Here is a 12,071-nt window from a genome sequence, read left to right on the forward strand (position 1 = left end):
AGGACATAATTATCACTCGATGCAAATTGTAGTTTTTTTCTGTTAAAGCCCATATGTGTGGATAGAAAACTTAAAGGCATTTAAGTAGTCATTGGATAAACATATGGATGAGAATGGAATAGTGGAGGCTTCAGATTGGTTCCACAGATCAGTGCAACATCGAGGGCTGAAGGGCCTGTACTGCACTGTAATGTTCTATAAGAGTATATTATTGCAGGTGAGTTGGTTGGTGCTAGTTTACTGGAGGGTTTTACCATGTCACTTTAAACTTGGAAGTGAAACCAAAACTCTTAGAACATGTCAGTATTAGTTCAAATTATTCTTATTTATGCGTGCGATCATTTTGTAGAGCTTTTGAGATTCAAATCTGTTGGGTGTTGCTACTCAATAGTACACAGATCCAAGTCATTGTGAGGTTAATAACGTGCAGCATAGTTTGGGAAAAAGCAGTAGAACGAACACCAGTAGAAAACCAGTATTTGAACTCACAAGTAATATTCAAGGTGGTATCAATAAAACTGGTGATGGTCCCTGTAATAATGGTCATGGCATCAGTATTACTGGTTATCATGCCAGTGTTGCTGGCTATGGTAAATATTTGTGTATATATTGCAGGTACTCTTTTCCAAATGGATTATTCTCCCTAGGAGAAAGGGAGGACTGTAGATGCTGGAGATCAGTGTCGAGAGTCTAGTGCTGGAAAAGCACAGGTCAGGGCAACATCCAAGGAGCAGAAGAATCGACATTTCGGGCATAAGCCCTTCATCAGGAATATTTTTCCTTTTTTTTTAATGCATGGGTTGAATATACAGAACTAAAATTTTAAAAAGTACACGGAAAGTTGGCAGGGAAGTGTCCTGCTGTTTGTGTGGGTGATGGCAAGGACGTTATGGTCATAGCAAGGCCATCATTACAGATTTTGAATGCCGTTTTGTCTGGTGTTATGTTGCTGTTGTCCCAGTGTTGCTTGCATCCCATGTATGAATGGGGTAACTTGATCAGAAATCTGGATTTTGTACAGGTAGTATTCTTGCCTCAGAGTCAGAATGTTGTGGGTTCAAGTCCCATTCTGGACATTTGGGAGGCACTATCGAGGCTGATACTCCAACCAGGGTATGTTGCACAGATTCTAAGGGGAAACATTAAACTGACACCCTGTATTTTCCCTCCTTTGATTGATGCATTGGAAAAATCAACACTCCTATGCATATCTCAAAAAGAATGAAGAACAGGGGAGTTGGCCGGATGTCCTAGTTAATCTTTACCCCTCATCCAACTTTTAAAGAAAATAGTAACCTCGAAATTGGTTTGTGTGCTGCTGCCTCAGCCTCTGGTAGGCCCTGTGCCTGTGGGGAATGATTGGGAGAGAGGGATCAACCGGGACAGCCAGAGTTGGGGAGTGCCTCTCGACACTTTAGCACCTAATGTCTCCATTTGCAAGTAAGTTGCTTTTTTTAAAGAAGAAATAAACACTTTCCTTAGTTAACGTTTTGGATCTAGTGGCCTTTCCTCAGAACAGGACACTGGACTTGAAACATTAACTCTGATTTCTCTTGAAAATGCTGCCAGACCTGTTGGGCTTTTCCAGCAATTTCTGTTTTTGTTTCTGATTTCCAAGCATTCGCAGTGCTTGTGGCTTGTATCTTTCCTTAGTCTTGTTCTCCCACAGCAATAACTTTCAATGAAGTGGTTTAGAGAATGATGTTTTCCTGCATAGAAGCCAGTATATCGCGTGGGGTCTCTCAAACACGTTAGTCTCTCGTTTTCAGTCACATTCCGCGGGCTCTGCACTGTCAGCCTTTTCCAAGATGGTGGGTAGTGTACTTCACCACGTTAGTGCAGTCTGTGTTCACCACAGTGAAAGCTAAGATGCCTATTCCATGCCTGAAAAATGTTTATGCTGCCACTGTCTTCCTAGGACATTCCTGCATCATTTATATCATTGCTGTTTGTGGGTACTTGCTGTGCTCAAATTGGCCAATACATTTCCCACATCATGATGGTAACTACACTTCAAGATCTCTTTGTCACTGGAAAGTGGTCAGGGACGTTGTGAAACCTTTGTCACATGTTCGCATTTGTCCCGCTATAGAATATTGTATCCAGTCCTGGTCATTTCAGAAAGATGTTAAGGCCTTGGTGAGAGTGTGGAGGAAATTTATCAGGTGCTTTGCTGGTGTGTAATGGAACTGTTTAATATGATGAGAGGTTTTGATGTCAGACATGGAGAGAGAGCATTTACTTTGAGAAGATTAGTAACCAGTGAATATGATAATTAATTAAAAATAGGTAACATCTTTACAGAATGAGCTGTTATGATTTGGAATGTGATGGTGGCAGTAAAAGCAGATTCACTTGTAGTTTAAGGGGCCACTGGATAGGTGGTTGAAAAGAAAGGTTTTACATGGCTTGGAGGAACACAGCAGACGAGCAAGTGGCTCTTTTGAAGAGAGGGTACAAATACCGATTGGGCAAAAGTGAGGACTGCAGATGCTGGAGATCAGAGTCTAGATTAGAGTGTGATGGAAAAGCACAGCAGGTTAGGCAGCATCCGAGGAGCAGGAAAGTCGACGTTTCAGGCAAAAGCCCTTCATCAGATACCGATTGGCCTGTAGTGGTGCTGGTCTCACACACCAGCTATTGTTCTTTATTCATTTGCAGGACATGGATGTGGCTGGCTGGCCCAGCATTTATTGCTTGTCCCTTGAGAAGGTGGGGGTGAGCTGCTTTCTTGAATCGCTGCAGTCCATGTGCTGTGAGTAAACCCACAATGCCATGAGGGAGGGATTTCCAGAATGTGCAGGGACCTGCAAAGGAGGGAAATGGAGATGAAGCAAGAGGGGAACCATTCAGAGGTGGAAGGCTTGGATTATTTGATCACGTGTTTGTGTAGCCCCCACTGTCCAGTCTCACAGGTGAGGACATTCAATGCTTTATGTACAATTCTTGCCTGGCCTTGCACATAGTCTTTCCACAGCTTCCTGTTCAGGGACATTGACACTTGTCAAGGCTCCTGCAAATAAAAACAGATTCCTGAAGAACCCCTGAAAATATCATCAATAAAGTGGATAATTTGAAGAATGCTGAACCAACAGGAATGACAATCTCCAGCTCAACACTAAGCCCAGCAACCACTGCCCTTGACATCAAAGGGCAGATGTTTAAGTCACTCCTGCCGCTTTCCTCTGGTCAATATCGAACAGAAGTGTAAACACTGAAAATAAATGGGCTGATGTTAAAATGAATACTTGCCGTGGAATGATTGATTTATGTTGTTGGTTTGTGAATGGATTAACAAGACAGCTGAAGACACAAACTTCAAAGTTAGTTTGAATGACTCTGGTCCTGGTGTGTCTGTAGTTGGAGGTGTCATTAATGTCTGATGGGTTTTGATCTGCCCTCATGATCGGCTTTTTTACCTTTGGTAGAGGTCATATTTATGTTAGCTCTGATATCATAAGAATGAGACGTGAGTAACATGGTACAGACAGATTCAGTAAATGTTTATTACAGCTTCTGGTGTCTACACATTACAATCAAAGGCACTGTCATGTCTGAGCTGAGATGAAACAATTCAGTTACAAACTGCAAATATCTACACACACTCAGAAGCCTCCTCCCTGCAAAATATTAGCACACTCCCCAAGAACCCCTTGTGGAGATTTTTGGCAAACTGCAGTTGCAGAAATCACTGAACCAACATCGTAATGATGATGGTTCAACACCAGAAGTAAAGGGAGGGCAAAATTCTGGAGAGGCTGTGCTGCCAGTCCCAGACATGCAGGAAATTAAACACTTGTAAATATTGACAGACACCTTGGCGTTCCCTCATGGATTAGTTTGATAATGTGAGAGTTGGACGACTAATTAAACACTAACTATGCATCCATTTGTACTTGGTGCCATCACCATGGGTGTTCTCTCTCCAATCTCACCTGGTGCTGTGTGACTGATTCTCTTGTAATTTCCTTGGGCTCATTGCTTCCTTTGTGCATGCCGCATGCTTCTTTTATACTCACTTTCTCTAATTTAAGTAAGCAGTATTCAAAATTCAAATTGAGTCCAAGAGTGTGGTGCTGGAAAAGCACAGCTGGTCAGTCAGCATCCGGGGAGCAGGAGAGTCAATGTTTCGGGCCTAAGCCCTTCGGTCATTTCCTGATGAAGAGCTTATGCTCAAAATGTCGACTCCTGTGCTCCTCGGATGCTGACTGACCAGCTGTGCTTTTCCAGCACCACACTCTTGGACTCTGATCTCCAGCATCTGCAGTCCTCACTTCCTACTAGTATTTAAATTGAAGCATCATTCAAGATGAACAGGAATTTTTTTTTCCCTTAATGGGATGAGGGTGTCGCTGGCCAGGCAGTATTTACTGTCCATCCCTAATTGTCCAGAGGGCAGTCAAGAGTCAACCACATTGCTGTAGGTCTGGAGTCACATGTAGGCCAGACCAGGTAAGGAGGCAGCTTCCTTTCCTAAAGGACATTAGTGAACCAGATGGGTTTTCCCGACCATTGACAACGGATTCATGGTCATTGTTGAATTCTTAATTCTAGGTATTTATTTAACTCAAATTCCCTCATCTGCCGTGGTGGGATTTGAACCCACAGGTCTCCGCCTCTGGATTAACAGTTCAGTGATAATACCACTAGGCCATCACCCTCTTGGTTTTGGAATGGATGGATGGCACCCTGCTTTAATACAATCGGGGGTAAGGGAGATGCAAACAATAGGTGAAGTGTTGTCCTTTGTAATTTTTTTAAAAATTCATTCACGGGATGAGGACATCCTGGTCATACCAGCATTTATTGCCTATCCCTAAATGTCCAGAGGGCAGTTAAGAGTCAACCACATTGCTGGGGGTTTGGAGGGCAGATTAGGTAAGGAAGTCAATTTCCTTCCCTAAAGGACATTAGTGAACCACATGGGTTTTTCCGACCATTGACAATGGATTCATGGTCATCATTAAATTCTGAATTCAAGATTTCTTTTTTACTGAATTCAAATTCCATGGTGAGACTTGAACCTGGGTCCCCTGAACATTATCTGGCTCTTTGGATTAAGAGGCAGGCGATTCTACCACTAGGCCATCACCTCCAATATTAGCATCAACAGTATCTGAACATTACTTTTCTGTCTTATTTCCATCAAGTCATGAATTTTTTAAAAAAAGAGCTTAACCTACAAATTACACCAAACAATGCTAGATACACGAATCTTGGCAGAAATGTTCAGGGGATCTCAATGGATTTGTAGTTAATTATTGAAAATGTGAAAGATACTTAAGTCATTCCTTAAATTCTCTACCATCTGGTTAATGATTTTCATCAGCTTACATCTTTTTGTTAAGTTCTTTCATCTATCTCTTTCTTTCCCCCCCTTTCTTTTTCTATCTCTCTTTTGTTTCTAACCCACATAGATTCTTCTATCTACATCTAAACCCGTTCATAAATCATACGTGCCAAAGCTGGCAAGGGGTGATGTTAAGACTAAGTTCGAAGCCATGCAAAAAGCGCGTGAGGAAAGGAGCAAGTGGAGATCCGGAGAAGAAAGGAAAAGGAGAAATGAACAGTATAAGAAGGAGAAGGAATGGACAAAGATAAAACAGGAGGTCGCTTAGTTTATAAGTCATATTTGTTTTACCCCTTCAGATCGACAGAAGCTTGTTGCTCATTTATACTGACAAGATTGCCAACAGATTTGGGGGCAAAAATAGAAATTGTTGGAAAATCTCAGCAGGTCTGGCAGCAGCTGTGGAAAGGAAAAAAAGAGTTAATGTTTGAGTGACTCTTCCTCAGAACTGCCAGCAATTTCTGTTTTTGTTTCTGATTTACAGCACCTGCAGTTTTTTTTTAGTTTTTAATGGATCTGGGGAAACTGGTTAATTGATTCTCAAGACATGTTCATGATTTAGTATCAGAGGATTGCGAAGCTTTGGAACTCTCTATCCAAGGGAGCTCAGTTTAAAGCAAATTTTAAATGGAAGTCAATATGTTTTTATGTTCTTGGGGAATTAAGGAAATCTGAGACTGTGCATGAAGATGGAATGAGATCGAAGATCAGCTGTGATTTTATTGAATAGTAGAGTGGACCCAAAAGGCCAGAGCCCTAATCCATCTCCCAATTCTGACGTTTACTCAGATCGTGTTATTCATAACATTACCAATGTGGTAAAAGTCACAAAGCAAACAATCACGTGTGTCCACCCTCAGGTTTGTTCTGCCTAATTCTTTCTTTCCCAATACTCTCTCCAGTCCAGTGTCAGCTTCAGTTCTCAAGGTCACCCCCTCATATTGCGTTATGGTTTTGTAACAGAGTTGATAGTTTCTTGCTGCTGCTGTTGCTAGATGTAAGTAGATTTAATGTTGCAAAAATAAAAGAGATGCTGAATCTGTTTTCCCTTTATTTAATTTCAGCTAAGGGAACTACTTGCTTCAGACGATGAAGAAGAGAACAAATCGAATGAACTGAAGAAGGCATATGTCCCCAAAATGACAGGTAGCAGCAACTGAAATCGATCTCACCCAAACTTTCACTGCTCCCTTCAGGCATCAGAACTTGGGAATGAAAAAAAAAATGAGCCTGTGCCTTCCTATATCAACAGGGACCGTCAAGGGCAAGTTCGAGGAAATGGAAAAGGTAAGGCAAGAGGAAGAGAAGAAAAGAATGGAGGAAGAGCGACAGAGGAGGATTCATCAGGATATCTTGGAGAAGAGGAAGCTACAACGTGAACTTGCAAGAAAGGCTGCAGAGGTACGAAGGCATTTCCCAAATCATTTTTTTAAAAAACTAACATTAAAGTTTGAATCTTAGGAATGCTAATCTGGAATCCACTTTGCACAATATTGGAATTCTCTTCCTATTTCCTTCATTAGAACACCACTACAGTGTTCTAATGACTTATTCATATCTTGAAACATATAGTTCTGTTGGAACAAGTGGGGGAACAAATACAATCTTTGACCATAAAAGCCGGAGTAGGCCATTCAGCCCTCGAGCATGTGCTGCCATTCCATAATGGATCTGTTTGCTGACACCAATGGGAAATGTGGAGTTACAGGGATAGGATGGGTTTGGGTGGAATGTTCTTCGGAGGGTCAGTGTCGGTTCAATGGGCCGAATGGCCAACTTCCACACTGTAGGGATTCTATGATTATTGCCGACTGCACACAAAATTAAGATGACTTTTTTTTGGGAGTTAAAATAAAATTTGTCCTTTGTTTAATACTTTATTTCTGCAACCCGATGTGCGGTTCATTAAAATTGTACCATTAATTTGCTTTTGTAAACACTGCCTACTGTATTTGTGAGAGATATTGCTGCAAATGCATATGTTACTGTGAGCAAATGCAGCCTGATTTTAAATCTACCTTCCCGCCCACTCCTGATAACCTTTCACTTTAATTAACACGAATCTGTCTCTGCCTTAAAAATATTCAAGGACCTTGCTTCCAGCAGAAAGAGAATCTGTCCCATTTTCCCCCCCATTTTCTTGGGGTTGGCCTGTCTGTATCTTATATTCCATTTATCCTCCTTGACTCCATTTCCTTTTAAAAGCCTTTCCAGGATAAAGTCGATCACACTCAGGTTTTTTAAATCCTCTGTGAAGATCTAGCCTCAGTACAATGGTTTCTGAGGGGCAGAATGACCTTCTCCTGTTCCTCGCTCTTATGTCCTTTATGACTTCAGCTACCCATCTGTATACCCACATATTTTCAGTACCATCCCTGTAAATCTTACTGTGAGCTTTCAATAACATAGTCAGTAGAATAAATTCTCTAGTTGCCGTCCAGCCAAAGATCAGTACAGAATTACATAACCTTTCCAAATCTATCCCTTGAGGAATAATGCTTCAATCTCATCCAAAGAAAGGATGGTGTTTCTGGCAGTGCAGCAGCTTCTCAGCCATATACTGATTTGCCAACTTACATTTGCTTAGGTTTCTGGATTGGGACTTGGAGCCCCTGACCTCCTGATCGAGTTAAGTATTACACCCTGAGCCATAGGGAAGGGGGCCAGTGAACTCAACAAGGAGAGGTTAGACAGAAAATGGGCAGCTGCATTTTTGAAAAAGTACACAGAAAGCAGAAAACGGAAATTGGCAAGAAACCTGGGTTCAAATCATACCATGGTGGAATCTAAATTCAATAATAATACAAGTCTACTGATGACCAAGAACCATTGTTGATTAGTGAACCAGATGTGTTTTTCCCCTGATAATGTCCGTTAGAGAAGAAAACTGCAATCCTTACCTAGCTTGGCCTACATGTGACTCCAGACCCACAACAATATGATTGACTCTTAACTACCCTCTGGGCAATTAGGGATGGGCAATAAATGATGGGCCTGGCTAGTGATGCCCATATCCTGTAGAGGACTAAAAAGAAACAAAGCTGGAGCTGATGTTGAGGAGGGACAATTGGCTCCTTCATTTTTAACATCATCTCAGTCAGTTGCAACAATTACCTTTCAATTTAGGTTGAACATACAGCTATCACACTTCAGTTAAAACATTATTCACAAAAATATGAAGCAGTCAATCACCCTGCCAGTCTGATCTACTTGGTCCTCCTCCCTCTCTGTCAACAGTACAAAATATTTCATTTTCCACCTCTTAATTCTAAAGCAGTCATATTCCACTCAACATCTGAACTGTTTTTCTCTCTTTCTGTCTCTCTGTTGAGTTTCTCTAGCATTTTTCTTTTTATTTGAGCCAATTACCTAGAATAAAAGAAGGATTTAAGAATTTGACTATTTGTGTGTAAGAAGGAAGAATTTTATTACCCTAGAAAAATAATAAAAACTTGACATTGAAAACTCACACACAAACACAGGTAACAATTTTAAAAAGGGGAACATTGGTACAGACAGAGAGGAATATATCACTTATAACTCCAAAGTATTTCAGATGCTAGATTTTAAACATGAAGTCACGATTGATTAACTATTGACATGAATCAGTATCATGAGCAGATTGTGAAGATATCTTGAGTTTTTAGTCAATGGTTGTTTACCCACATTACTTTTCCATTGCGTGCTGTTTTTCAAGAGGGCAGGCACAGGAGAGGGAAAGTTCCAGTTCTTGCCACAAATTAGTTTTCCTTCTCTCTGCTCTGCTGTACAAAAGCAGCTGCTGAAAATTAGTTCAGTGTGTATTCAAGGGTTTAGCTCCATTGTCTTTCTAAGGCGAATTCTTTAGCTCCCAGTATATGAAATAATCATATCTGTGAATTAAACAGAAGATGTGAATTTCTTAATGCTCAGATTCCTGAGTAAACTTACGCTTAAAAAATTAGCAACCCAATCTTCAACATTAGATATGATTTTATAATTGGACATTTGCTGGATGATCCTGAGTGTGTGAAGAATTACTCTGTCAACCAATGCAGGATTATCAAAGAGGCTTCCAGTGTACTAGAAACTAGATGTATTAATAGTGTAGGAATTTTAACTGAGATGATTCTCAAATACATCAACATTATCATGAACAAATAACCTGTTCTAGTTTTGCAAAGAATAAACACTAGTTAGGAAACTGGAGAGATTATTCTTCTGGTCCCCCATAAGCTGGGGAGTGACTGCAGACTAGATGAGATGATTACGTAGTGGTAATATCACTGGACTATTACTGCAGAGACCCACTTGATGTTTTGGAGACCTGGATTCAAATCCTACCAGGGCAGAGGTAGAATTTGAATCCAATAAATAATCTGGCATGACCATGAATCTATTGACAATTATCAGGAATACTACATCTGGTTCACTGATATCCTTTAGGAAAGGAAATCTGCCAACTTGGTCTGGCCAACATGTGAATCCAGACCCACAGCAATGTGGTAGACTGTCGTGGATGGACAATAAATACTGGCCCAGCCAGCAATGCCCTCATCTACAGCTGCCTGTGTTTGAGGGGAAAGTATTGCAGTGGTCAGAATGAGAAAATGACATCTAATTTACAATAGCAAAGTCTCCCACTGTCCTCCTGTTGTGCTACTTGGGATGATATATGACAAGTACGATTATATACATGTGCTAGATAATGACCATCTCCAGCAAAGGAGAAGCTAACCACCTCCCCTTGCTATTCAATATCATTACTGTCACTGAATTCCTCAACATCCTGGGTGTTACCATGGTCCAGAAACTGAACTGGACTAACTGTCTAAATACTGTGGCTACAAGAGCAGGACAGATGCTGAGAATTCTGCAATAAGGAACTTACCTCCTGACTCCCCAGACCCCATCCACCATCTACAAGGCACAAGTCAGGAGTGTGATGAATACTCTCCACTTGTCTGGATGGGGGCTGCTCCAATAACACTCAAGAAGCTTGACACCATCCAGGGCAAAGCAGCCTGCTTGATTGGCACCACATCCATAAATATTCACTCCTTGCATCACTGATGCTCAGCAGCAGGTGTGTATTATCTCCAAGGTGAACTGCAGAAATTCAAAGATCCTCTGACAGCACCTTTCAAATCTACAAACACCGAAAATAATAAGGAACATCAATCCCTGGAAGTTCCCTGCCAAATCACTCACCATCCTGACTTGGAAATATATCGCCGTTCCTTCACTGTTGCTGTCCCAGGGACTCCCTTGCCAAGAGCAGAGTTTGTGGACTATTAGGCTGCAGCGACTCAAGGAGGCAGTCCACCACCATCACCTCCAGCACAGTTAGGAATGGGACATAAATGCTGGCCGAGACAGCTATGTCCAAATCCTGTGAATGAATAATAAAAAAACAAAGTGACCTGAGAAAAAGGTCTTTCGTGTGAGATTTACCTCACAATCATATCGCTTATTTTCCACATTGCTGCTCCTTGATTGTGGGCAGATTTTCCCATTAAAATGCTGCCGGCTGGGACATACTTCAACTTTTCAAATTGAAGCAACTAAATGTCTGACTAATGCATCCCATCTGGAATCTTTTATTTTAAACTGGTTAAGCTCGAAGACAGATTAACATGCCACAGAAAAAGGCAAAAAATGTCCTGAATGAAGCAGAGCATCACAAGGTTAAAATTAAAAGGTCGTTACTTCAGAGAAGCATAGATTATTTTCAGCAAAGGCACAAGGTACTTGGCTCATAAGGTGTTGCTAACATCACCAGCTTCTCCAATCCCACTCATTTCCCAAATACTTCTAACAACTCATAATTTTTAAGCAATTATCTAACTCCTTTCTAAAGGGTTCTTGTGGCTATGTGGTAGTGTCCCTACCTCTGAGCTAGACAGTCTGTATTCAGGTCCCTGGAGAAGAGTTGTAACACTCAACAGGCTGGTTAACATTATCTGAAACCAAATTATATCCTTTTAGCTCTTGTGGCACAGTGGCAGTGCCCCTATCTCTGAGCCAGGAGGCCTGTGCTCTAGGCAAAAGTGAGGACTGCAAATGCTGGAAATCAGAGTAGAAAAGTGTGGAATAGCACAGCTGGTCAGGCAACATCCAAGGAGCAGGAGAGTCAACGTTTCGAGCATTCCCATTGAAGAGCTTACGCTCGAAACATCAATTTTCCTGCTCCTTGGATGCTGCCTGACCGGCTGTGCTTTTCCAGCACCACTCTAATTTAGAATGATAGAATCCCTACAGTGCAGGTAGAGGCCATTCAGCCCATCATGTCTGCACCGACCCTCCAAGCAACATTCTACCCTATACTCATAGCCGCACATTTATCACGGCTATCCCACCGAGCCTGCACATCCCTGGACACTATTGGCAATTTAGCACGGCCACTCCACCTAACTTGTGCATCTTGGGACTGAGAGGGGAAACTGGAGCACCCAGGGGAAACCTATGTAAATATGAGGAGAACATAGAACATTACAGCGCAGTACAGGCCCTTTGGCTCTCAATGTTGCGCCGACCTGTCATACCAATCTGAAGCCCATCTAACCTACACTATTCCATGTACGTCCATATGCTTGTCGAATGATGACTTAAATGTACTTAAAGTTGGCGAATCTACTACCATTGCAGGCAAAGCACTCCATACCCTTACTACTCTCTGAGTAAAGAAACTACCTCTGACATCTGTCCTATAGCTATCACCCCTCAATTTAAAGCTATGCCC

General features: G+C 41.6%; 1 protein-coding gene across 7 annotated transcripts in view; it reads left to right on the forward strand.

The window, feature by feature from the left end:
• Window positions 1-12,071, forward strand: part of nexn (nexilin (F actin binding protein)) — a 94,562-nt gene that overhangs the window by 51,639 nt on the left and 30,852 nt on the right. For 6 of the 7 annotated variants that reach the window (XM_043698699.1, XM_043698701.1, XM_043698695.1 and 3 more), the window contains 3 exons: window positions 5,418-5,609; window positions 6,415-6,496; window positions 6,603-6,751. In XM_043698699.1, coding sequence (XP_043554634.1) covers window positions 5,418-5,609; window positions 6,415-6,496; window positions 6,603-6,751 — 423 coding nt within the window. The remainder of the gene's footprint in view (window positions 1-5,417; window positions 5,610-6,414; window positions 6,497-6,602; window positions 6,752-12,071) is intronic. The other variant, XM_043698700.1, reaches the window with a different exon arrangement.

The sequence above is a fragment of the Chiloscyllium plagiosum genome, chromosome 11 (genome assembly GCF_004010195.1).
Source record: "Chiloscyllium plagiosum isolate BGI_BamShark_2017 chromosome 11, ASM401019v2, whole genome shotgun sequence".
Lineage (NCBI taxonomy): Eukaryota > Metazoa > Chordata > Chondrichthyes > Orectolobiformes > Hemiscylliidae > Chiloscyllium > Chiloscyllium plagiosum.